General features: G+C 48.1%; 1 protein-coding gene and 1 long non-coding RNA gene across 4 annotated transcripts in view; one reads left to right on the top strand and one right to left on the bottom strand.

The window, feature by feature from the left end:
• Positions 1-27,170, top strand: part of meiosin (meiosis initiator) — a 59,185-nt gene that overhangs the window by 6,400 nt on the left and 25,615 nt on the right. For all 3 annotated transcript variants that reach the window (XM_078533079.1, XM_078533077.1, XM_078533078.1), the window contains 6 exons: positions 5,661-5,725; positions 9,857-9,987; positions 14,309-14,399; positions 19,078-19,183; positions 20,276-20,431; positions 24,956-25,201. In XM_078533079.1, the coding sequence (XP_078389205.1) occupies positions 5,669-5,725; positions 9,857-9,987; positions 14,309-14,399; positions 19,078-19,183; positions 20,276-20,431; positions 24,956-25,201 (787 nt within the window). In that variant the 5' untranslated portion in view covers positions 5,661-5,668. The remainder of the gene's footprint in view (positions 1-5,660; positions 5,726-9,856; positions 9,988-14,308; positions 14,400-19,077; positions 19,184-20,275; positions 20,432-24,955; positions 25,202-27,170) is intronic.
• The window catches only part of LOC144671269 (uncharacterized), a 34,403-nt gene continuing 12,893 nt past the window's right edge, over positions 5,661-27,170 (bottom strand). Inside the window, exon 3 of the long non-coding RNA XR_013573900.1 lies at positions 5,661-5,851. This is a non-coding gene — a long non-coding RNA (uncharacterized LOC144671269). The remainder of the gene's footprint in view (positions 5,852-27,170) is intronic.

Genomic DNA, 27,170 nt, shown 5'->3' with positions numbered 1-27,170 from the left:
AGAATTCTTTGAGGAGGTAACGAGTAGGTTAGACAAAGGAGAGCCAATGGATGTTATCTACTTAGACTTCCAGAAGGCCTTTGACAAGGTGCCGCACAGGAGGCTGCTCAGTAAGATAAGAGCCCATGGTGTTAGAGGCAAGGTACTAGCATGGATAGAAGATTGGCTGTCTGGCAGGAGGCAGAGAGTGGGGATAAAGGGGTCCTTCTCAAGATGGCAGCTGGTGACTAGTGGAGTTCCGCAAGGGTCAGTGTTGGGACCACAACTTTTCACTTTATACATTAATGATCTAGATGAAGGAACTGAGGGCTTTCTGGCTAAGTTTGCAGATGATACAAAGATAGGTAGAGGGACAGGTAGTATTGAGGAGGCGGGGAGGCTGCAGAAGGATTTGGACAGGTTAGGAGAATGGGCAAAGAAGTGGCAGATGGAATACAACGTGGGCAACTGTGAGGTTGTGCATTTTGGTAGGAAGAATAGAGGCATAGACTATTTTCTAAATGGGGAGAGAATTCAGAAATCTGGAGTGCAAAGGGACTTGGGAGTCCTAGTCCAGGATTCTCTTAAGGTTAACTTGCAGGTTGAGTCGGTAGTTAGGAAGGCAAATGCAATGTTGGCATTTATTTCGAGAGGACTAGAATATAAAAGCAGGGATGTGCTGCTGAGGCTTTATAAGGCTCTGGTCAGACCACATTTAGAATATTGTGAGCAATTTTGGGCCCCGTATCTCAGGAAGGATGTGTTGGCCCTGGAGAGGGTCCAGAGGAGGTTCACGAGAATGATCCCAGGAATGAAAGGCTTAACATATGAGGAACGTTTGAGGACTCTGGGTCTACACTCGATGGAGTTTAGAAGGATGAGGGAGGATCTGATTGAAATTTACAGAATGCTGAAAGGCCTGGATAGAGTGGACGTGGGGAAGATGTTTCCATTAGTAGGAGAGACTAGGACCCGAGGGCACAGCCTCAGAGTAAAGGGAAGACCTTTTAGAACAGAGATGAGGAGAAACTTCTTTAGCCAGAGAGTGGTGAATCTGTGGAATTCATTGCCACAGAAGGCTGTGGAGGCCAGGTCATTGAGTGTATTTAAGATGGAGATAGATAGGTTCTTGATTGGTAAGGGGATCAAAGGTTACGGGGAGAAGGCGGGAGAATGGGGTTGAGAAACTTATCAGCCATGATTGAATGGCGGAGCAGACTCGATGGGCCGAATGGCCTAATTTCTGCTCCTCTGGTCTTATGGTCTTATGGAATGGTCCATTATTCTGTATTTGAAAGCCAATATTGGGCAGCACACCAGGGGTGCACCCTAATTCTGTATCAATATCGCCTGAATAGACAGACAGGACTTTAGTGTTACATCATGGACAAATGACGGGCTATACAAAATGCAGCACAAAACCCAAGTGCCTGTTTAGATTATGGGCTTGAACCCACAAACTTCTGATTTTGGGCAAGAGTTCTACCAACTAGAACCACCTGCAACTGAGAATGTAATTGCGTGGGTATGCTGCGCTTTGTGCATTTTTTTCCCAGTGTCAGTTAAGCCAGCGGTGAAATCCATGCCGGAGTTGAGACACACCATGGGGATGCGGCTCACAACTAAACCTGAGCTCTTGATGTACAAAGTGGGGGAAATAAAGCTTGCAAATGTTGGAACTCTGAAATAGAAATAAAAATCGCATAAGCAGCCCCATGACCAGCCGAAAGGGAAGTAACGGTTTAATCGTCAAATCTGCAGCCACAGAAGGAGGAGGCCCTTCAGCCTGTCGCCCCTGTGGTGGCCTTTTGACAGAGCTTTCCAATTTGTCCGCCTCCCCTTGCCATTCCGCCCCCCCCATGACCCCGCAGGCTGAGAGTCGGGTGGCGAAGGGTTTCGCCTTGAGGCTATGTCTCTACTGCAGCTGCAGTGCCATTGTGAAATGGTTATTCTTTGCTGATTAACCCTGCCTTTGTAGTGTAAACCCAACTTGACTGGAGGAGACTTGCTGTAATGACAACTTTCCCAGCTTGATGGAGAGCAAAATACCATAGTGTTGGACAAATGAAGCCAATGTCCTGCACCTTGGCTGCTGAAATTCTTAACTTGGTGACCATTTTGGTGGAAAATGACAAGAGCACAAGAAATAGGAGCTGGAGTAGGCCATTCGGCCCTTTCGAGCCTGTTCGGCCATTCTATAAGGTCACGGCTGACCTTCTAACTCAACACCACCTTCTCACACTATCCCCCCGATCCCCCGAGTATCTAAAAATCTATCGATCTCCGCCTTGAGTAATCTTGACGAGTGATCGTCCACAACTTTCTGAGGTAGAACATTCTGGATTCATTGTCACTAGAGAAGGCGCTGCAGGATTAAGCTCTCAACTCCAGCTTGGATTAGCTGACAGCGTTCTTGCGAGACGGTCCCAGCCAAATCGTGTTGCACCAATTTTTACTGGCAGCTCTTTTCTGATGCAAAAATTTGCAAAGAGAGAAATTTCAGTAACTTCCTCTTTGAGATAAAATTGCTTGTTGATTTCCTCCACCAGCCTCCCACCCACCACCCCCAAAACCTTTCAGCATCAAATGTAGAGCACATAATCTGATACAGGATAACATATCCCATGAGTTTGAACCGTTCAATGTATAGAATGGTTACAACGCAGAAGGAGGCCTTTCGGCCTGTCAAGCCCGTGCTGCCTATCTGCGGCAGAATGTTCCTGATCCCAAGTGGGCGGGCACGCAGGCGGGACCGGGAGGAAAGCGAGCAAACTCCCCAGAGGTGGCTCATTACAGGCTGAGGCTACCGGCCAGCAGTGGCTGGTAGCCAATCTGCATAATTAACTGTCCATTTGTGAGCTGATTAATTGCCCCCCCCGCAATGGGAGGATCTCCCAGGTGGGTGGCCCTGACAGCCAGTGCAAGGTCAGGGCCCACAAATGGCCCCGTCCCTCGATTGTCGGTAAAGGCCACAAGATTCCATGCAATTCAGCTAGTCCCACTCCCCCACGCTTCCCCCAGAATCCTGCAAATTTTTTTATCTTCGGGTGTTTGGCCAATGCCCCCTTTGAAAGCCACAATTGCATCTGCCTCCGCCTCCCTTTCAGGCAGTGCATCCTGTTGTCCTAATCACTCGCTCTACGCTTCACAGTCAGATATTATCAAATTCCTCACCTTTGTGCTAATGATTTTGTGTTACTCGTAACTCTAAATTGAGAACCGCACCACGCTGGGGCTGTTTTCACGGCCATTCTTAGTCATGCCCCAACGCCATTGCAGCCAGAGGGGACATTTTGCCCATATTGCTAAACGCTGAGCTGTTTCTTTTTCACCAGGTCAGTTTTAACCAGGTCATTATTTCCTGAGCTATAGTTTCCTCCAGCGGTTTTATTTTTCTGCGAAGTGTTAAATTATTGCAGTCAAATTAACAGACAAATTCACATTCACAGTTTACACGTGGCCTCGTGATGATGAAGTGTCAACTTTTGTCTGCTCGGCTGTTGCCTGCCCTGCTAAACGTTCACGTTCTCTGTTGAGTGAGTGCCCTCTAGAAATGAGATGCATGTAGTGCGATTTTTCCACCAACTGCTGCAATTCTGAAGAACAAGCCAGAGGCAGCGGAAATGATCGTTTCTGAAAGGACCTGAACCACGGGGGCGTAATCTTACAGCAGGGTGCGGGGCCATAAAATGCAGCCAGCCGTTCAAACGCCACGGGGGACAGAATTTTCTCCCCGTCGGGCGGGCCGGTTGGGAGCGGGCACGGGCGGGTGCAGAGCCCATTGACGCCCGCGATCAGATGTGCGCCGCCATTTTACGTGGGTGGGCCACTTTAGGCCCGCCCAGCGTGACGCGCACCCGTCTGAGGTAGCGCTCAGCGTTCCCTGTGCGGCCGGGGGAGGAGGAGGGAGATTCGGGGCATGCGTGCGAAAGAGCCTGCCTCAGGGAGATTAATTTCATAATAAAACATTGGAAAAAAAGAAAATTACTCAGACGTGTCCCCTCATATGACATTGCCACATGAGCTGGGACATGTTTATGAATTCTCATAAAGCATTTTATTTAATTAATAAACCCTTCATCCCGCCCGTGGATGAGGTTTCATGAAAAGTGCAAAGGCCGCCTGGGCTCTTCGCCTGCCCCCTGCCAACCTTAAGGTTGGACAGGCAGCCCAGACCAGTACTTTAATTAGTTCATTAATGGCTTTAACAGGCCTTTGACAGTTCGGCGGGCGTGCAGCCAACTCCGCCGCGCAGCCCGCCGAACTGAAGATCGGAATGACGCGCGGTGACGTCGGGACGCACGCCTGACATCGTCGCGCGTCATTGTACACGTCGGTGTGTGGGGCCCCGCCCCCGCTCGCCGAACAGAAGATTCTGCCCGTTGACTTCGGCGGGACCGTAAAATCCCGTGTTTAAGAAAATTGCTCACCGCAAAAGAAATATTCACTTGTATCTGGTGGTGGTGGAGCTGTCTGATTCCCAAGGCTCAGGCACAGTTCCCCTGTAACCTAGTAAAGATGGTGCAGGGAATCAGATCCAAGATGAGAGAGCTGGCCTTTTGATTTTCCCTCCTTGAGGGACTGCAGGGGGTCTCTGGCTGGTGAGGGATTTGTGCAGAATGGGGCTTAAAAAAAAACAGATGAAAAGGATATCAATGGACAATGGAACTAAGGCAAATATGTAGGGTTGAAGTATAGATCAACCAAGATCCTAACTCCAGGACTTAAGCATAAAAATCTAGGCTGACACTCCAATGCAGTAAAGTACTGAGAGAGGGCTGCAGATGAGACATTAAATCACGGTCCCATCTGCCCCCTCATGTTTTTTTCTTATTCGTTCATGGGGTGTGGGCTTCACTGGCTGGGCCAGCATTTATTGCCCATCCCTAGTTGAGAAGGTGGTGGTGAGCTGCCTTTTTGAACCACTGCAGTTCATGTGGTGTAGGTGCACCCACAGTGCTGTTAGGAAGGGATTTTCAGGATCTTGACCCAGCGACAGTGAAGGAACAGCGATATATTTCCAAGTCAGGATGGTGAGTGACTTGGAGGGGAACTTCCAGGTGGTGGTGTTCCCACCTATCTGCTGCCCTTGTCCTTCTAGGTGGTAGTGGTTGTGGGTTTGGAAGGTGCTGTCAAAGGAGCCTTGGTGAATTCCTGCAGTGCATCTTGTAGATGGTACACACACTGCTGCTACTGTGCGTCGGTGGTGGAGGGAGTGTATGTTTGTGGATGTGGTGCCAATCAAATGGGCTGCTTTGTCCTGGACATAAACTACCTCATGACACCCTTTTGAAGAAGAGAAGGGGAGTTATCCCCAGAGTTCTGGCCAGTATTGATCCTTTAGTCAACATCACAAAAACAGATTAGCTGTCCATTATCACACTGCTGTTTGTAGGAGCTTGCTGTGCGCAAATTGGTTGCCAAGTTCCGACATTACAGCAGTGACTGCATTTCAAAATTACTTCATTGGTTGTAAAGCTCCTTGGGATATCTTGAGGTTGTGAAGGGTGCTACATAAATGCAAGTCTTTCTTTCTTTAATTGAGGGGCTGAATGTTCTACTATTCCTATTGCAAGAGAGCTGAACAAAAATGAATAAAAATAGTATATCGTGATCTAAAGTTTAAAAAAAACTAAACAATGTATAGTGGTTTGGAAATAATCCTTCTTTTATGCTTATAGGATCTTTAATGACAGAGAGAGAAAGAATAATGACCTCCTTAATTGAAGTGAAACATGAAGCGGAGGTAAGTGTCCTCTTGCTCCTCCCTACATCCTCGCCATTTTGGAATCGAGCCTCATAGAAAAGCAAAATACTGCAGGTGCTGCAAATCCGCAATAGAGACAGAAAGTGCTCGAAACGCTCAGCAGCCCTGTGGAGAGAGAAGCAGCATTAACTTTTCAGGTCAATGGCCTGTTGACAGAGCTGGAAAAGATTAGCGCTGGAGCAGGTTTTAAGCAAGTACAAGAGTCAGAGGAAGGGGAAGAACAAAATGGAATGTCTGTGATACAGTGGAAGGCAGAAGAGATTAAATGATAAAAGGGATGATGGTAATGGGACAAATATAGAAAGGAAAGACGAGTCTAGAAGTGGCGTAAGTGGGGGAAGAATGCAGAACCACCACCAACAGCCGCCATCCAAAAACAATAAACAGGGCAGAGGTTATGATCTGAAGTTGTTCAACTCAGCGTTGAGTCCAGGAGGCTGTAAGGTCCCGAATTGAGAGATGAGGTGCTGTTCCTCGAGCTTGATGTTGATCTTCATTGGAACAGTGTAGCAGGCCGAGGACAGAGAGGGAGTGGGACAGGGAATTAAAATGGCAGGTGACCGGGAGCTCGGGGTCACGCTTGCAGCCTGATCTGCGGCCACCGTGGAGGATACCACCTCGTGAGCAGCAAGCACGGTCTATTAAAATCAAAGGAGTACATGAAAATAGCTGCTTCACCTGTAAGATGTGCCTCACTGACCCCTCATCTAAGGCCGGAAAGCTCGCAAATGAAATTGGTGCAAGACAACCTCCCAGGGATGGGGGGGTTAGGGTGGGATGTCAGAACTCACTGTGTCAGGTGGCCAGTTATACTGTCACTTTTGACGTGAGGTGTACCCAAAACCACTTTGCATGGATGCGAAGATGGCAGCGACGGTGTGCATTTTCTTCCAAAGCGTTGTGAACATGTGGAAATCCTTCCCTTCTTAACCTTCTCTTTCCACCTTCTGTCTGCGGGTTTTTTTTGAAACTCGGGCCTGGCATCATCGAACCACTTGTTTCTTGGTTTTACTTCTGGTATAATGAGATTTGCTTTCCTCTGGAAACTCACTGGTCAAAGTCTGCTTGTTAAAATTTCTTAGTGTTATTTTGATACTGTCATTAACCGTATTGGTCTGTTGGGGTACCCACTGGAAATTAACCCTCTTCCATCCCATTCTTCAGCCTTAGCACTTTATCCTCTCAATAAAAGCACACTAAGTAACAAAAAGAATACAAAGGACAAAATTCCTTTTGTACAATAAGCTCCTACTCTGATTCCCTGAAAAGCAATGTCTGACTTAGCATTAAGATAAAAGCAAAATACTGCGGATGCTGGAAATCTGAAACAAAACAGAAAATGCTGGAAGAGCTCAGCAGGTCTAACAGCATCTGTGGAGAGAAGACTCTTCTGAAGAAGAGTCATATGGACTCGAAACGTTAACTCTGTCTTTCTCACCACAGATGCTGTTATTCCTGCTGAGATTTTCCAGCATTTTCTGTTTTTGTTTCTAGCTTATCATTCAAATCTTTGTGCAAGTTTTTATACATATTGGTATTGTACAAATTTTTATACATATTACATTTTTATACATATTGATATTGTACAGTGTGGAAAGGCCATTTATTACGACGCTCTATCACAAATCGTGCTAATTACTACAGTTACCATGTTCGGCATGATTTGCTGACCGAATCATAGAGTCAGACAACACAGAAGGAGACCATTCGGCCCATCGTGCCTGTGCTGACTCTATGGGAGAGCTTTCCAATTAATTCACCTCCCCATTCTTTCCCACAGCCTCACAAATATTTCCTTTACAAGCATTTATCCAATGCCCCGCCTCCACCTAGCCTTTCAGGTAGTGAGTTCCTCATAAATTCTCCTCATCTTCCTTCTGGTTTGCATGCCAAAGTAATGTAATTTTGCATCGAAAGTTGCATGAGGCAAAGACAATGAGGCAGTGGCAAATCATGGCCCGCAACTTCTGTGGAGTGGCAATCGGAGTCGGATTGCTACTCCGCTCCTACTTACTTATCTGGAAACGAAGCTGCTTCTTTCTCGCACGACCTTCCAACTCAGCCCGGGTGAGATAGGCGCAGCGCAGCAGATTCCCGAGGCCTTCAGTCGAGGGCAGCTGAGTCGGGAGTAAGGAAGCCACGCCCCTTTGTTACTGCACTGACTGCCGTAAAGCAGAGAAGATTAAAGGTCCAGCCGTTGTCATGAAGCCAGGGAGAAGTTTGTTAGGTAAATGGGTAGGATTGGGGACTGGGAGGCGGGACTCGGATAGTTGAGGGCTGGGGGCTTTTGTGGGCTTGGGTCGGGTTGTGGGGTGCGGGAGGTCAGTGAGAGGTGTGTTCAGTAGTGGGGGGTGTGGGGTCGGGTGGTCATTCGGAGTTGTCTGGTTAGTGGGGGGGAGATCAGGTGGTCAGGGGGTTGGTCAATGGGGAGGTGGTCAGTCGAGTGGTGATGGGGGTGGGTGGTGAGGATCTGGTAGTCAGTGGGGGGGAGGGGGGGTCAGGTGGTCAGTGGGGGAGGGGTGGTCAGTTGGGTGGGGTCAGGTGGTCAGGAGTATGGTCAGTGGGGTGCATTGGTCAGTGGGTGGGGTTGGCTGGTCAGGGAGTTGGTCAGTGGGGGGCGGTGGGGAACGGTAGTCAGGGGATCCCGTGGGGGGGGAGTCAGGGGAGCGGAGGTGTCCCCTGGTGGGGGGTTCGGGTAATTGGGGGGCGTTCCCGGGGGTCACGGACAGTTGGGGCATTAGGGAAGTAGGGGGAGTCCCTTAAGGGGTTGGGGGGATTTGAGGGGGGTTCAGGCGAGTGGGGTGAGTCCTTTGGGGGGTCAGGGGGTTCCTATGGGAGATCGGGGTGAGGGGGCAGTCCCGTGGGAGTTTGGAGCGGGTGGGGGGCAGTCAGGTGGGGTCCCGCTGGGGGTCGGTGGGGGTCAGTACTATAGTTACCCAGAAATTAGAAATGGTTTTAATTCTTCTAACTTATTCTGGTAACTATTACTGTAAGACAGTGAAAACCAGCTGAAGTTTGCAATTTATATTGTACTTTCAGATGGTTCCCATCACAGGGCAATTTCCCAACGGAAGTTTAAACTTCTCGGGCAATTGCCATGCAATCCTTACCTGGAGACTTCCAGGGGGAGGTGTGGGGAGCTCCCCAGCACATCTTTGGTGAACCCCCTAGTTACGATGCCCCAGAGCTCAGCAGCTGTGGGCCCACATGTTCTTTTTAAGACTTTCTGGTGGTTATTACCGAAATGGTGCAAAATAGGGCAGTGACTCGTGTACTGGATTTAGAATAACAGGAACTAGATATTGGGCAGGATTGGTAAATCATGCATTCACAATCTTTCTCGCTTTGCAATTTTCTTCCTCTTCCCCTCCTGCTCCACTGAAGGTGCTGACAATTGTGGGGATACGATTCCAGCGGGTGCTCACAGCTGTCCAGATGCTTTCTCTATTGCTGGTCATATGTGAGCTTCCCAGTTTTGAAAATGGCGGTTGGGGGGTGGTGGGGGACACTGGTGTGGGAGAGGGCGGGAGACATCATGGTCAAGCCCTTACCCAATTTCTGAATGCACTCACATCTTCCAGAATGGGACATATCAGGAGTGAGAGCAGTTGTGCTGAAGCCATCTTATTTACATAGAACATAGAGCACAGAAACAGGCCATAGAACCATAGAACACTACAGCACAGAAAACAGGCCATTCGGTCCAACCAGTCTATGCTGACTCAATCCTTCTCCTTCCTCATCTAACTGCTGTCCTACTCTCCCTCATATGCTTATCTAATTTCCCCTTAAGTGCATCCATCCTATACTATTAAACTCAACCACTCCCTATGATAATGAGTTCCGCATTCTAACAAACTACATCCTGCACCTGGGATCTTTCTGGTCCTTGTGACTCATCGGCCATTCCAATATGTTTACTCATTAAGCCATTAGCTTTCCCTTAAAGGATTTATAAGCGTTGTGCTGTATGCCAGGAAATTCGCTTGTTTGTGTTCCTCCCCCTTGGAGGTCTTTGTTTTTGCCACTAATTATGGTTCTTCTACACGATTACTATTTTTGTCATTGCTTCCCTGATGAATTTTTTTTTTACATTTTAACCAACTGCAGGATTGGGACTTTGTGCAAAGCACAGAGATTCCCACAAGAAGGGACGTCCTGGTTTTGAATTACAGAGATCTGCTGACCCCAGACAGCCAGAAAATTAAACTTTCGCCTCTACAACATCGGCGAAAGCAGAGGTAAAATATTGGGGCCAGGATTTGGTGAAAGGAAAAGGGTATGTGAAAGGTGGAAGCCGTTACTAACATGCAGAACTGACCAGCAACGTGACGAGGAAGAGATAACCCACTAGTTGTGAATTGCCACAGGTTGCGAGATGATTAGCGCCACTCCGCCATCCGTTTCACAGAAACTGCAGCTCAAACCCTTAACCACCCCCCCATGAGCTTCGGGAAGATGCTGCATTTGCACGTTAATTGTCCATTAAACTCGCCACAAATAATGAAGTCTAGAAATTAATAGCATAAGTATGCTTTTAACGACATGATAATTGTAAATGATTAAATCAACCTCTCTGGTCCAGAAAGTGAACTGTTAAAGGCATGAAGTCTCATTCCTTCAGGTCACAAATTGTTGGAGATGTTAAGAATTAATTTTAATGTTTTTAAATGGATTTTAATTTTTTTTTCTGTCTCTTTTCCTCTCTCTCAATCCAGTCTTTCTTTCCCTCTCTTTATTTCACTTTCTATGCATAAATTTGACATTGAATCCACCCACTCTAATTCACCCTCCTTCTCAGTTTGTCCTCTGCTTATTTCTCAATCCTTAACTCTCATTGGTTAGGGAGATAGACCTTTGGTCACTACGGTCCCAGAGGCCCCATTGCCCTTGCCCGGCCATTTTCAGCTTGCACTTCCAGCAAATCAAAAATTTTGAGATGAGGAGGACAGGAAAATGTCTATTTTTTAAAAAATTTGTTCGTGGGATGTGGGCATCGCTGGCTAGGCCAGCATTTATTGCCCCCCCCCTAATTGCCCTTGTTCAGAGGGCATTTTTAAGAGTCAACCACATGGCTGTGGGTCTGGAGTCACATGTAGGCCAGACCGGGTAAGGACGGCAGATTTCCTTCCCTAAAGCACATTAGTGAACCAGATGGGTTTTTGCGACAATCGCTTCACGGTCATATTTATTGAATTCAAATTCCACCATCTGCCCCAGGTCCCCAGAGCATTGCTCCGGGTCTCTGGATTACCAGGTCCAGTGACAATACCTCCCCCGCTTCCTTAATGGCATTTAAGGAAATGCCATTAGATGCCCCAGTCTAGCAAGCCCATGCCCAGTGCACCAACTACAGAACGATGTGGGTTTGTTAGGGTAAGATAAACGCTTTCAAACGGCACTCCACAAACCCTAGAGGTTCCGTTGTGGGACCCCCCCCAAGAGCAAGCTCAGTCTCTCAAAACTTTTCAGTTTTGTGGCCTAAAAATGAATGCAGGTCATATACTAACAGATGACCATTTGTGTGATGTTACCCTGTCTGCTATTTTTGTGGTGGGATTTACTGATTTTAAAATAAGTGAGTTAAAGCTTGTGTCAAGGCAGTGGGCCAAAGACAGCCTTTAAACCACACTGATCTTCCTCGGATCATATTGACAACAGTAATTTCCAGTTTTCTTCCTTCCACACTTGTTTTTGTGTAATGATAACCTTTCAGAAGCTGATGCTGCTTTTTATTAGGTACCAGTGTGTCAGCATTTGCAGGGGGTCCCGAGGTCATGTCACTATGTACAAAGGTCCCTGGCAATGTTCCCACTAAGCTATATGGGTGCGCAGCCATGCAGTAGTCTGAAAGGTACCATGCATGCCTTGTTCTGTGAGAAAGAACAGCATGTGCCTGGCTGCACAGAAAAATTTAAAGGGGCCACATGTCGGAAAAACGGGCATGTCCAACAACTAAATTTTAAAGGGAACATTGGTCAGCATTTGCAGGGGTTGCCTGCGTGTGTCAGTATATCTAGGAGATTCCTGGGTGGTCCCTGAGTGTGTCAGTATTTGCAGCACGTCCCTGGGTGGAGCTCCCTGTGTGTGTGTCAGTATTTGTAAGGGATCACTGCGTGTGTCAGTATTTGTAAGGGATCACTGCGTGTGTCAGTATTTGTAAGGGATCACTGCGTGTGTCAGTATTTGTAAGGGATCACTGCGTGTGTCAGTATTTGTAAGGGATCACTGCGTGTGTCAGTATTTGTAAGGGATCACTGCGTGTGTCAGTATTTGTAAGGGATCACTGCGTGTGTCAATATTTGTAAGGGATCACTGCGTGTGTCAGTATTTGTAAGGGATCACTGCGTGTGTCAGTATTTGTAAGGGATCATTGCGTGTGTCAGTATGTACAGGAGGCCCCTGGGCATGTCACTAATTTCTGGGGTCAGTTTCTAATTTGGGTGTGTCACTAATTTCTAGGTGTGTCAGTATCTGTAAGAGATCCCTAGGTGTGTCAGTATCTGTAAGAGATCCCGAGGTGTGTCAGCCCCTGTAAGAGATCCCTGGGTGTGTCAGCACCTGTAAAAGATCCCTGGGTGTGTCAATATTTGTAGGGGATCCCTTGGTGTGTCAGGATTGGTCGGGGATCCCTGAGTGTGTCAGGATTTGTGAGGGGTCCATGGGTGTGTCAGGATTTGTAAGAGATCCCTGGGTGTGCCAGGATTTGTCGGGGATCCCTGGGTGTGTCAGCACCTGTAAGAGATCCCTGGGTGTGTCAATATTTGTAGGGGATCCCTTGGTGTGTCAGGATTGGTCGGGAGTCCCTGGGTGTGTCAGGATTTGTCGGGGATCCCTGAGTGTATCAGGATTTGTAAGGGATCCCTGAGTGTGTCAGGATTTGTCGGTGATCCCTGGGTGTGTCAATATTTGTAGGGGATCCCTGGGTGTGTCAATATTTGTAGGGGACTCCTTGGTGTGTCAGGATTCGTTGGGGATCCCTGAGTGTATCAGGATTTGTCGGGGATCCCTGAGTGTGTCAGGATTTGTCGGGGATCCCTGAGTGTGTCAGGATTTGTCGGGGATCCCTGAGTGTGTCAGGATTTGTCGGGGATCCCTGAGTGTGTCAGGATTTGTCGGGGATCCCTGAGTGTGTCAGGATTTGTCGGGGATCCCTGAGTGTGTCAGGATTTGTCGGGGATCCCTGAGTGTGTCAGGATTTGTCGGGGATCCCTGAGTGTGTCAGGATTTGTCGGGGATCCCTGAGTGTGTCAGGATTTGTCGGGGATCCCTGAGTGTGTCATGATTTGTCGGGGATCCCTGAGTGTGTCAGGATTTGTCGGGGATCCCTGAGTGTGTCAGGATTTGTCGGGGATCCCTGAGTGTGTCAGGATTTGTCGGGGATCCCTGAGTGTGTCAGGATTCGTTAGGGGTTCTTCATTCACTCTCTGGGTTTATTACCTCAAATTTAAAGTGGGAGGAATGTGCCCAGTGTTCCCTTTTTTTGATATTACTGTCACTCCTAGTGTTGCTGAATAAAACAAAATTTCCACTAGTTAAGCTACAATGGACAAGGACGTTGCAAATTTCAAGCAGTTTAATTGAGACACTTCTGCAGGAAGTGAAATTCTGCTGCTCAGTGCAACCCTCTTGCATTTCCTAACAGGCCAGAGGCAAGCTGCCAGAGGTGGTTTGAAGAATTCTTTGACCTAACCATCCAATGGATGTTTCCACTTCTAAGGGAGTTCAAAACTAGGGGGCCATGTAAAACTAAGTAAGCCATGAATAAATCCAATGAAGAATTCAGGAGAAACTCCTTTACCCAGAGAGTGGTGAGAGTGCTTCTGCATGAACTGGTTGTGGTGCAGTTTTAAGGAGAAGTGAGATAAACATGTGAGGGAGAAAGATATGCAGATAGGGGTGGAAGCAGGCTCATGTAGAGATCCTGTGCCAAAAGGCCCGTTTACATGCTGTAAATCTGTAATGATACAGCGAAGGCGCTATGTAAACGTGAGTTGTCATATGCTTGCATTGCACTACAATGTCCACAGACCCCCAGTAGATGGTGCTGCAAGGTCTCAGGCATTTATGATGGGCAGCAATACACAGCCAGCAGGGTTTGGGATTGGGTCGATTCTGAGGGGCACCCAAAACTGGGGTTAGCGTTTGCCTTTCAGAATTATTCTGATCAAGTCATAAACGCTCTTCTCAATTCCAACGGCACTTCAGCAGAGACTAAAGAGCTGCTTTTTCTGCTTGCGTGCTCCCTGCACGGAGTCACGTCCGTCATTAGTGGCTGCTGGAAATGACTGGGCCTCACAATTTTGTGGTTTGTGGGCTGCAATAGGCATAAAGGGGGCAGGAGCCAAGTTTGTCCATCTCCCTTATCCCTCCCTCCCATATTTCTCCCTTCGTTTCTTTCTCCCTCTCTTCCTCCCTTCTATCACCCCCTTCGCCGCCTCCCCCCCACCCCTGCCATTCTCCTGCCTTCGCACCCCCATCCTGTTTTTTTCCCTTTGTTGAAACGATCTACTTGTGAAGCAAACACCCTTCTCAGGAACCTGCTCTGTGATCTCTTCCCAGGGAACAGTATCGCAGCAACGTGAACTCACTGCGGGAGCTGGCTGCCATCCTGCCAGTCCCTCCACAGAAACGGGAGAAAAGACTGACAAAGGTACAATAAAAAAAAGCTCTCTCAGCTCAGCAAAACCTAAAATTAATCCCCCCCCCACACACACACACACACACACCTCCCCCACCCACCCACTGCTCCCATGGCCTCCGTACCAACCTTCATACTCTCGCTGTGAGTGAGCACTCCGTGCAGTTCACTAATACTTCATAACACACAGCCCCTCGGTTGAGCTAAGTGTGAAGCTGCCTCACTCTCTTGGTCATTACGCGTGGCAAAAGCAAAGTTCGCAGGTTACAACAAATAATATTTAAGGGCAGAATTTCCCCCCTCCCCGGCCAACAGGTTTACAGCAGGTGGGGAGTGGGGGGTGGGGAAGAGGGCGACCCGTTTAAAAAGAAAGAAATTCCTCGGAGGGTCCTCCCTACCGGGGCTCCCTCCTGCCCCGACCTCTCCGCGATTTTTACGATTGGATGGGCAAGGTCTAGGCCAGTCTGCCCGGCGATTAATGACCGCTTAGGGGGCTGTCTCCTACCCAGCCTCACTTCTCAAGCTGGCGGAATCATTCGGGGGCAGGGGGGGGGCGGATGGGGGCGGTAAAGCCTGTAAAGTGAACCTGCCCAGGCAGGAAGTGGGGAGTGCCTCAACAGCCTCCTTTCAACATTGTGGCAAGGGCGATCAGGGCTGGGCAATAAACGCTGGCCTAGCCAGCCATGCCCACGTCCCATGAGCGAATAAAAGCAACAGCAACACCCCCTTTCCCCCCTCCACCTGCCTCTGCCCAATGCACCCTGGGCCTCACCTCCATTTCCTGCCCTGAGACGCCCACACTGAGCTGGGTCCTGGATTCTGGGACTGAAGACTGCGGGCACTGCTTGCAGTCCCGGTCCCGTCCACTGCAGCTCCTGGCGCTGTCGGGACCGGAGAGCTGCCGGCCAATCTGATTGGCAGGCAGATCTCTGCAGGCAGGACCTTCACCGGAGCGAGGGGGCAGAAGTCACACCTCCAGCCAATTAATGCTCCTTGGAGCATGAGGTGGCTGTGTGGCAGCCAGCATGGGCAGCGATGCGTTCGTCACCGACTCCTTGGATGGCAGGAAGGGAAACCCCGCCAGCCTAAAAAATCCTGGGCTAAAAGGTGAATGGAACACCGGCCTTTATCTTGAGGGGGCTGAAGTACCAAGGGGAGGAAGTTTTGCTACTGCTGCACAAAGCTCCTGGTTGGAATGCATCTGGAGTAACTGAGTTCAGTTCTGGACACTGCACCCCTGGAAGAATATTTTGTTCTTGGAGAGAACACAGCACAGATTCAACAGAATGATACTGGGGCCAAAAGGGTTAAACTAGGAAGACAGGTTGCATTGACTAGTTTTAGAACGTAAGAACATAAGAAATAGGAACAGAAGTAGGCCATTCGGCCCCTCGAGCCTGCTCCGCCATTCAATAAGATCGTGGCTGATCTTCTTGTGTTTCGATTTCCACATTTCCATCTACCCTCGATAACCTTTGATTCCCTCGCCTAACAAGAATCTATCTATCTCCGCCTTAAAAGTATTCAATGACCCCGCCTCCACCATCTTCTGAGACAGAGAGTTCCAAAGTCGCACAGCCCTCTGAGAGAAAACATTCCTCCTCATCTCTGTCCTAAAAGTGCGATCCCTAATTTTAAAACAGTGCCCCCCTAGTTCTGGACTCACCCACAAGGGGAAACATCCTTCCCATGTCCACCTTGTCAAGGCCATTCAGGATCTTGTATACTTCAATCAAATCACCCCTCACTCTTCTAAACTCCAGTGGAAACAAGCCCAGTTTGTACAATCCTTCCTCATAAGACAACCCACTCATTCCAGGTATCAATCTAGTAAACCTCCTTTGAACCGCCTCCAATGCATTTACATCCTTCCTTAAATAAGGGAACCAAAACTGCACACAGTATTTGAGATGCGGTCTCACCAATGCCCTGTATAACTGAAGCATAACATCCTTCCTTTTATGTTCAATCCCTCTCATAATAAAGGATAGTATTTCATTAGCCTTCTTTTATATTCCTTTGAGTAGTGATGGTTAAGGGGTGATCTAATTGAGGTGTTTAAGGAAAGGATTTGGTAGTCTAGATAAAGAGAAACTATGGGCTGGATTTCTGAACCAAGCCAGGTAGCTCAAGTTTTTTTTCATTCATTGGTGGGATGTGGGCATGGTTGGCTGGGCCAGCCTTTGTTGCCCACCCCTAATTGCCCCTTGAGAAGGTGGTGGTGAACTGCCTTCTTGAACCGCTGCAGCCCATGGGGTGTAGGTAAGTGCTGTGACCCACCTTGGTTTAAAGGGTCCCGTTAGTCCCAATGTTCGCTCTGGGAAGCCGGGAGTGGGATAGAGTGGGGTCTACTGACTCCAGACGCGGATCGTGGGCAGCCAAGGGGGCAAGCGGGTGCTGAGGCAGGGCGGTTAGAAGGCCTAATTGTTTTACAAGCTATTAGGCTCTCTCACCCTTGCCCATCACACACTGACAACTCTGGTTTTAAAAAAACGCAGGAGCCGGGGTGGAGGTTGGTGGGGGCACTGAATGGCATATTGTGTTAGAGTTTTGTCCAGTAGAAGTCACTGACTAGCCATTGGCATTGCTACGGTAACACCATTATAGTCACACGCACTAATTTTGGTAGAAAATGACATAATATGGTCACACAACACAAGTAAATGTATTCCATGGGTACTGACTTACTTAGCACACATCTACCACCATTTGATAACCAAAGAGTTAAAGCTCTCACAATGATCAAACACTCACATGCTCACTTTTCATCGTTTTTATCAACAAACGCATAAGAAAGGCTAAAGTGCACATGCATCACACACAGTGTGAAAATGAGTGTTGAGATCACATGCCCAAAGTGTCTGTTACTCATCCTAGATTCATGAATCAGAAATGCAACTGGCCACATCTGCATTCCTCATTATCACTTGTGGTTAGCCGATAACGTACTGGGCAATATTGGGTTAGCCAGTATCTTTTCATCTATGGGACCACAATTGAAATCTAGCCTGGACTAAAAGGATAAAAGTTTCCTCTGTCTTCTGGCTTTTATAGTCCTTTTTTTAAATGTATACTTTCACAGGGTTTGGGTGTCGCTGGCTAGGCCAGTATTTGTTGTCCATCCCTAATTGCCCTTGAGAAGGTGGTGGTGAGCTGTCTTCTTGAGCCGCTGCAGTCCATGTGGTGTAGGTACACCCACAGTGCTGTTAGGGAGGGAGTTCCAGGATTTTGACCCAGCAACGATGAAGGAGCAGCGAAATAGTTCCAAGTCAGGATTGTGTTCGGCTTGGAGGGGAACTTGCAGGTGGTGGTGTTCCCGTGCACCTGTTGCCCTTGTCCTTCTAGTTGGCAGAGGTCGCAGGTTTGGAAGGTGCTGTCGAAGGAGCCTTGGCGAGTTGCTGCAGTGTAGCTTCTTTCTGGTACACAATGCTGCTACTGTGCGTCGGTGATCAAGGGAGTGAATGTTTAAGATGTTGGATGGTGTGCCAATGAAGCAGGCTGCTTTGTCCTGGGTGATGTCAAGCTTCTTGAGTGTTGGAGCTGCACTCATCCAGGCAAGTGGAGAATATTCCATCACACTCCTAACTTGTGCCTTGTAATGGTGGACAGGCTTTTGCGGAGTCAGGAGGCGAGTTACTCTCTGCAGAATTCCCAGCCTTTGACCCGCTCTTGTAGCTATAGTATTTATATGTGCAACATGCAGTCTGTGTGCAATGTGTCTGGGAAATCTGGTAAGGATGGGTGTATGACAGAATCGGTCCCATATTTGATGCTAATTGACAAGCTCACTCGGTGGATAATACAGAAAAAATCCCCGGTGCTTCCCTGAGGCTGAGGCTGAGGCATGTTCAAAAGGCTCTGCATCTGGCTGTGCCTTACTCGACATTGAGGGAAAGCAAGAAAAAAAGGACTTGAGACTTGTCAAAATTCCAATGTGCGACAAAAAAACAACAGGGCGGAAATGAGATAAAAATCTCACTTTCTCATCTGATCATAGCAATACAAACAGGAACTTGGCAGTGCTGTGCCTATCTCTAGTTAAAGAACAGATAGACATCCTATTGCAAAGTTCCCATTTCTGTTCCTCAAACTCCACCCAAAACCTGCCTTTCCCCTTTTCAAGTACTGTATATATATATTCAGCATTTTCTGCCCTTGCTTCAGTTTTCCAGCACATTCAACATTTTGTTTTCTGTCTGTTGAGACAGTTTCAAGTGTTGAGAGAGCAAGTAACCACCGACACTTACTTTCAACCATGACTCTCACCTCTGAGTCTGAGAGTCATGGGGTCAAGCCCCACTCTAGAGACTTGAGCATGTAATCCAACATGGCAGTTCTGTGGGGTACTGAGGGAGTGCTACACTGTTGGAGATGCTGTCTTTCAGATCAGACTTTAAACCATTAGCCTCACTGCCCGGTCAGGTGGACGTCAAAGATCCCATGAAGAAAAACAATCGGGTTTCCCAGTGCACTATCCAAACATTTAATCCCCTTGACCAAACATAGATTGCCTGGTTGTTGATCCAGTGACTGTTTGTGTGACCTTGCTGCATGCAATTTATCTGCTGTGTTTACCTGTGGCACAACAGGGAGTGTATTTCAAAAATATGTAATTGGCTGTGAGTCACTTTGGGATGTCCTTATCACCAGGACAAGCACATTTTAATGCAAGTTCTATTCTCTTTTATAGAAGGAGATTCTGAACCAGGTTTTGCGATACATTGCATTTCTTAACAAGCACATCTGCAACACTAAATCCCTGTTGAAGAATCATTATGTGGCAATAGATGAAAGTGGTGAGTGTGTGACATCTTCCACTGAAGCATCGCCTTTATGTTTTATGGGTTTCCCGTGGACGGTCTGAATTGCCTGTGCTGCCTTTGAGCTCCTGGCTTGATGGACTGAATGGTCCTTTTCTTGTTCCAGACTTCCTCATGTTTTGGGCTAACTCCTGACTTCACTGTCACAAATAGGACCATAGTGGGAGTCCAGAGGCTTCTTTTTGAGTTTGAGAGCTTGCACAGCAATTAGAGATCACCTGTCTTTCATCCGTTCTCAGGATATGGAGAAAGCAGGTGCTCATTGCCCATCCCTAGTTGACCTTGAGGAGGTGGTCGCAGGCCTTCTCCCTGAACCGCTGCTTGAGAGAGCTGCAGAGTATATATCTTAATCTCAATGTGAAAAGTTCTAAGTCTGGCTTCAGAGATCTGAGCTGCTGTCCCATCTGTTAAAGCAAATAATACAGTCAGCAATTGATAAAGTTGGATTGAAACCAGGTCCAAGATCAAAGGATACTGCATTGATTTCCTACACCACTATTCCCTGCCTAGACTATTTTTTTAGGGGTTGTTTAAAATTCTTTTGAATGTCATAAGGTAGAGTGAATCTGCTCGAGGGGTGAGCTTTGATAGGCCAGGCGACCTCTTATTCCTGAATTTTCTTAGGTTTCTAGCAACATTTGTGACAAACCCCTCTGTGGCTTTGCCCCTTTCCCGTCTCTCGCTCTCTCTCTCTCTCTCTCTCTCTCTCTAACATCCTCCAGCCATACAACCCTGTGGGATCTCTTCACTCCTCCAATTCTAGCCTCTTGCTAGATCTCTATCACCCACCATTGGCTGCCGCAGTTTCAGCTGCCCATTGCCCTAACGCTGGAACTCTCTCGCTAAACCTCTCGCTCCTTAAAGAATGCTCCTTAAAAACTACCGCAAGACTGAGCTTTTTGGTCCTAATGGCTCTATATGTAGCTCTGCGTCAAATTTTGTTTGACAATTTTCCTGCGAAATGCCTTGGGATGTTTTGCTATATTAAAGGAGCTATATAAATACAAATTGACGAATAATGTACCTTCAACCAATAAAGCAGACAGCCAACCAATTTTTCATTCCTAGAATACTACTTAAATGGAGAGGAATCTTCAAGCCCAGAAGAAGCTGCACAGAGTAACACAGAGATCAGTCCTCCCTCCACACCTCCAAGCATAAAGAAAATGAGGCTGAGGAACATCTGTCCCAAACCAAGGAAAAAGAAGCGGGTGGAAAAAACAGGTACGATATTCTGGGCTAGGACTCATCAGTTTTCCTTTTGTCAACTCTGAGCTCATCAGGGTGAAGCATGGTGCCATGGAACATTTTCCAATTTTGTCACTCAGTTTCAGCATCAAGCACTCCCAGTGGGTGTAGCACAAGATGTGGAGTAACTCTCCCTGTACACTACCCCATCTGGAGCACACAGATCAGGTAGAGCACAGCGAACTAGAGTAAAGCTCCCTCTACACAGTTGCATCAAACATTCCCAGGACAGGTACAGCACGGGGTTAGATACAGAGTAAAGCTCCCTCTACACTGTCCCCATCAAACACTCCCAGGACAGGTACAGCACGGGGTTAGATACAGAGTAAAGCTCCCTCTACACTGTCCCCATCAAACACTCCCAGGACAGGTACAGCACGGGGTTAGATACAGTGTAAAGCTCCCTCTACACTGTCCCCATCAAACACCCCCAGGACAGGTACAGTACGGGGTTAGATACAGAGTAAAGCTCCCCCTACACTATCCCCATCAAACACCCCCAGGACAGGTATAGCACAGGGTTAGATACAGAGTAAAGCTCCCCCTACACTATCCCCATCAAACACTCCCAGGACAGGTATAGCACAGGGTTAGATACAGAGTAAAGCTCCCTCTACACTGTCCCCATCAAACACTCTCAGGGCAGGTACAGCACAGGGTTAGATACAGAGTAAAGCTCCCCCTACACTATCCCCATCAAACACTCCCAGGATAGGTATAGCACAGGGTTAGATACAGAGTAAAGCTCCCTCTACACTGTCCCCATCAGACACTCCCAGGACAGGTACTGCATGGGGTTAGATACAGAGTAAAGCTCCCTCTACACTGTCCCCATCAAACACTCCCAGGACAGGTACAGCATGGTGTTAAATACAGAGTAAAGCTCCCTCTACACAGTTGCATCAAACACTCCCAGGGCAGGTACAGCACAGGGTTAGATATAGAGTAAAGCTCCCCCTACACTATCCCCATCAAACACTCCCAGGATAGGTATAGCACAGGGTTAGATACAGAGTAAAGCTCCCTCTACACTGTCCCCATCAGACACTCCCAGGACAGGTACTGCATGGGGTTAGATACAGAGTAAAGCTCCCTCTACACTGTCCCCACCAAACACTCCCAGGACAGGTACAACATGGTGTTAAATACAGAGTAAAGCTCCCTCTACACAGTTGCATCAAACACTCCCAGGGCAGGTACAGCACAGGGTTAGATACAGAGTAAAGCTCCCCCTATACTATCTCCATCAAACACTCCCAGGACAGGTACAGCACGGGGTTAGATACAGAGTAAAGCTCCCCTACACTATCTCCATCAAACACTCCCAGGACAGGTACAGCACGGGGTTAGATACAGAGTAAAGCTCCCTCTACACTGTCCCCATCAAACACTCCCAGGGCAGGTACAGCACGGGGTTAGATACAGAGTAAAGCTTCCTCTACACTGTCCCCATCAAACACTCCCAGGACAGGTACAGCACAGGGTTAGATACAGAGTAAAGCTCCCTCTACACTGTCCCCATCAAACACTCCCAGGACAGGTACAGCACGGGGTTAGATACAGAGTAAAGCTCCCTCTACACTGTCCCCATCAAACACTCCCAGGACAGGTACTGTATGGGGTTAGATACAGAGTAAAACCCCCTCTACACTGTCCCCATCTAACACTCCCAGGGCAGGTACAGTACGGGGTTAGATACAGAGTAAAGCTCCCTCTACACTGTCCGCATCAAACACTCCCAGGACAGGTACAGCACGGGGTTAGATACAGAGTAAAGCTCCCTCTGCACAACTCCATTTAGAAGACCCAGGTACACTACCAAGTTAGATACAAAGTAAAGAAAGCTCCCACTATACTGTTACATTAAACACTTCCAGCTCAACTGCAGTGTAATGTTCCCTCTGCGCTGCTCCAGCCTCAGTAGAGTGCTATCAATACACCAACCTCAATTTTCTTACAGTGGCCATCCTGAGGTGTATCTTTATCCAATGTAGCTCTGAGTTAGTTGTTTTGTAGAGCTGAGAATGCCCCAAGCTCTTTCACATTGAAAGTTTGCAGCCCAGAGACAAAGGTTACTTTCATCGGAGTTCTTTGGGTCAGATTTACTCCCAAACCCGAGAGCTAGGCCCGAATTTTTGCCAAGTCAGGAGGCCTTTAAAAATGGCGGGCAGGACCTGATTCCGGGATTCCCGTTTCTGACCATTTTTGCGGATGCGGATAGCCACCCAGCATGCAGAACTTCCACCCTTGCTGGCTCCATTGCAGGGGTGGGCAGTTCAAATTCCCCCGCAAATTAGATGGAGTTGGCTCCTTTCTGTAAGTAGACGTAGCTCAAAGGATTCGTGAACCACGGGGTTCCCAGTCTCAAAGCATCAGCCAAAAAAAGCCATTTAACATTCCCATTGAAATACCTTTATATCAAGAAGCAGATGTCTGTTTTTCCAGGTGGCCTCATTATGAACGCTTGGCTGAGCTCCAAGAATATATAACTGTACTCAGCTAGGCAGGCAATGTTTATACAGCTTGCTGGAGTGCGACAGGTTTGTTTGATTGACATCGCTAATACCCTTTAAGAAGTTATTTTTCTTTGATGCGGTTTGTGTATTTAATTACACAAGATTAAGAGGTGTTTTTTTTATATTCGTACATGGGATGTGGGCGTAACTGGCTAGGCCCGCATTTATTGCTCATCCCTAATTACCCTTGTTCAGAGAGCATTTAAGAGTCAACCACATTGCTGTGGGTCTGGAGTCACATGTAGGCCAGACCAGGTAAGCACAGCAGATTTCCTTCCCTAAAGGGCATCAGTGAACCAGATGGGTTTTTACGACAATCGACATTGGCTTCATGGTTATGGTCAGACTTTTAATTCCAGATTTTTATTGAATTCAAACTTCACCTTCTGCCGTGGTGGGATTCAAACCCTGGTCCCCAGAGAATTACCCTGGATTTCTGGAATACTAGGCAGTGACAATACCACTATGCCACCACCTCCCCACAATGAAGTAGAGGAAATCTCTTGACAATGATACTAGGAATGACTGTGAGTGACTGACGCTTCCCCACAAGGGAGGTAGTGACATAGTGGTGTTGCCACTGGACACATATTCCAGAGACCCAGCGTGATGCTCTGGGGACCCGGGTTCAAAATTTCAATTCAATCCAAATCTGGAATTAAAAGTCTGATGATGACCAGATGGGTAAAAAAAAAACCATCTGGTTCACCAGTGCCTCTTCGAGAAGGAAATCTGCTGTCCTTACCTGGTCTGGCCTACATGTGACTCCAGACCCACAGCAACATGTGGTTGACTCTGAATTGCCCTCTAAACAAGGGCAATTAGAGGATGGGCAATAAATGCTGGCCTAGCCAGTGATGCCCACATCCCATGAATGAATATAAGGAGAAGATGAGCAGCACTTTTTCAAAGTATCTTGTCAAAGCCTCTTTAATGTTGTCAGTTTCAGGATCATTTCTAACACTTGCCAATGGCTCATTGGTTCTGTACATAGTGGACACTGTGAGAGTGGCTATGGGGAGTATGGAAAGGGCATGGGAGATAAGAGGGAGAATGGTGGGGGCATCGGAGCTAATGAGGGGGCATGATGGAAAGGGCATGGGAGATGTGAGGAGGAATGGAGAGGGCATCGAGGCTAATGAGGGGGCATGGGAGGCATGGAGGGGGTATGAGGGGTGAGGCTGGAGGGTGAGGGCTTGAGAGCTTGATAGCCATGATTCCAAGTGGGCCAATATCCCAGTAAATGGAGCCAGGCCGTCTAGCCTGCTGGCCTTGCTATCCGTGCTCCTCCGTTGCCACCTCGGGCCTATGTCCAGAGGCGGTGGACCCGACTCCGTCACGTCCCCGCCTGCCCAAAACAGAAATCGCGGTGGGTTGGGGGCCTCCTTATTGGAGGTGGATTTGGCGAGTCAGGAACTTTCCTGACTCCCGCTTCCTGGCTCCTACACACAAAACCCAGCCCCTGGCATCTTAACAGTAACAAAATTTACCACAGCCTTTTGGTCACCTTGTCTGGGGAAGGTGATGAGAGTTCAGGGGAATGAATCGAAAAGATGTCCGACTGAGGTTTAGTGTTTAAAGTGTTGGCCCAATATCTAAAGATTCTTTGTAAATTCGCAATTCAATGTTTTAAAATGATCAACCACTTCAGAATGATGTTCGCTATGGACCTTCTGAGCTTTTAAATGATTTATATATTGAAGGCATCGAGCATTTTGCTTCCATGATACATGCAGAAGTGTAGGTTAATATATTCAACCTTTCAGTGCAGCTATGTGTATTTATGTATTGGTGCACACTTGATGATTGGGATGTTTTGTTGGGGTCAGCCAAGGGGTTGGGGGTAATTTGCCAGGGCTGTTGAGAGGAGACACTCACTCTTATGCATGCAAACTCCCTTTGACTGAACCACTGAGAGAAATGCAATAGTTTTCAATTTAATCGGTAATGGTTTAAGTTTGCTCACTTTCCCCTCTTGCTGCAGAACGGAGACAGATGCTGAATTCACACCGCTGCCTCTACAGTGAGGCAGCACTTTACGATAATTACTTGGAAACAGAAGGCCAGCGGGAGGTTAAGCTGACGTGGCAAGGGCCACCCCTGGATACTTCTTCCTCCAGTTCCTGTTCACAGGACAACACCGTCAGGCCCCCGGGCCGCACACTGTTCCTTACTTTGCTGGAGCTGGCAGAATCAGGAGATCCCACGGGATCCGGTCTCAGAAGCACGGGTAACTATTTGATAGATGTTTCAGCCTGACTGGGAGAGGTCCTGGTCAGTATGTGCAGTGACAGAGGGGCAAAGCTTTCGTTCGAGGTCCAGGTGGGAATCGGCAGTCAGTGGGCTCACTATTTGGCGCCGCTGGCAAGCCAGTTATGTGCAAATTAATTTGATTTTCAGAGGCCTATTAAGGGCCCGGCTCCCAGGCTAACTGGGCCTTTCGGTCAGCAATGCAGGCAGCCCACATCGACCTGGGACACGTCCAGCAGGCCAATGTGGTGGGCTCGGGGCGGAATGTGGGAAGGCCAAATTGTTTTAACGAGGGGACGGTCCCCTCCCCTCCCCTCCCCTCCCCTCCCCTCCCCTGCCCTCCCCTCCCCTGCCCTCCCCCTGCCCCTGCCCCACCTACACCCATTAACCGTTAGGCTGCAGCTGCAGCCGTTTTTTTAAAAAAACATTCTTACCTGGCCTTCTCTGTCTCTGTCCCCATCTTCAGAACGGCAGACACCACCTCGGCTGGTGGGGCTGCCGATCTGAGAGTGCTGGAGGGCCTTCAGTTGGCCCTCCAGCCTCAGGAGTCTGCCCGCTCTCCCTGATCGGAAGGCGAGCCTGCTTCCTGGCCTCTAACTGGCTTTCCATTTCAAGATAGTGATGGGCAGGTCAATGACAGGCCATGCAGGGTCAGGACCCAGAAAAAAGTCCCCATATCAGGTTTCTGACCACCAGTCCCATGGCAAATGCATCAGATAGAATATGTTTACACAGTCACACCTCTCAACAATGCCCCAAAGTGCTGCACATTCAATAAATTCCTTTTAAGAGCAATCAATGTGGTTATACTGTTTATAGGTAAACTTGATGAAGTTTTGCATACAACAAGGATCCACAAACTGCACTGAAATGATTAAGAGCCTAAGAAAACAAAGGACAGTAAAAGGCCAGGGTGTCCATTTCATACCACGGCATCAGCCCATGAGTTGGAGCGGGGGGGGGGGGGGGGGGGGGGCGGGCTGGACCTTATAGCAGGATTCGCAAGTCTATTTCACAGCGAACAAAGTCTACTTACAGAGTCTATTTAAAAAAGAGCCTGTACGAACTACAGCAAACGAAGCTCATGGCTGAAACTGCAGCAGATTCTCTCAGTGAAAGCAGAGTGATTTCTCCAGCAAAAGTCTGTGCGTGCAGAATTATACAAATTAAGTGCATAAGATAAACCCCTGTCACTTACAGCTGTGTGGTCTCCATTTATGACTGATGGTGGTGGGGGGGGAATTACTCAATCACCAATATTCCAGCCAGGAATGTTGTTGTCACCATACGCAGCCGGGAAAGACCAACTGGCACGTCAAGCTTGTTCCATACCATCACGGTGTGACATCTGCACATCAAGACTCCCATATGCCCCTTGCCCACTCCTAACTAACTGCTCTATTTCTTTAAATATGAGGAACATTCTTCAGACCACCGAGCACCACCACCCACCCCACCCCGCCCAAAAGCAATCCTGGAGTTCACCTCGTTGCCAGCAACACTTAGGAACCGTCCAGCTCTTTGTGTTCGCAATGAATCCACACCAATTGCATGAGCTCACAACTGGCTTCATAGACCGTCATTGAGGGTCATTCCTCCGTGGAAAGAAATCCCATCCTTGTCACTAATTTTGAAGGATTGAATAGACTGGGGCGGGGGGGTGGGGGGGATTATTTTTCTCTAGAAAAGAAAAGGCTGGGAGGTGACCTGATAAAGATCGTTAAAATGATCAAAGGCGCTTCACATAAGAATATAAGAATTAGGAGCAAGAGTAGGCCATCTGGCTCCTCAAGCCTGCTCTGCCAATCAATAAGGTCAAGGCTGATCTGATCATGGCCTCAACTCCACTTTCCCTTCAACTCCCTAACCCTCGACTCCTTCATAAATCAAAAATCTGTCTTAACTCGGCCTTGAGTATATTCAATGATGCAACCTCCCACTTCTCTTTG

The sequence above is a fragment of the Cetorhinus maximus genome, chromosome 32 (assembly GCF_964194155.1).
Source record: "Cetorhinus maximus chromosome 32, sCetMax3.hap1.1, whole genome shotgun sequence".
NCBI classification, from domain to species: Eukaryota; Metazoa; Chordata; class Chondrichthyes; order Lamniformes; family Cetorhinidae; genus Cetorhinus; species Cetorhinus maximus.
This window is presented reverse-complemented; position numbering and strand designations above follow the sequence as displayed.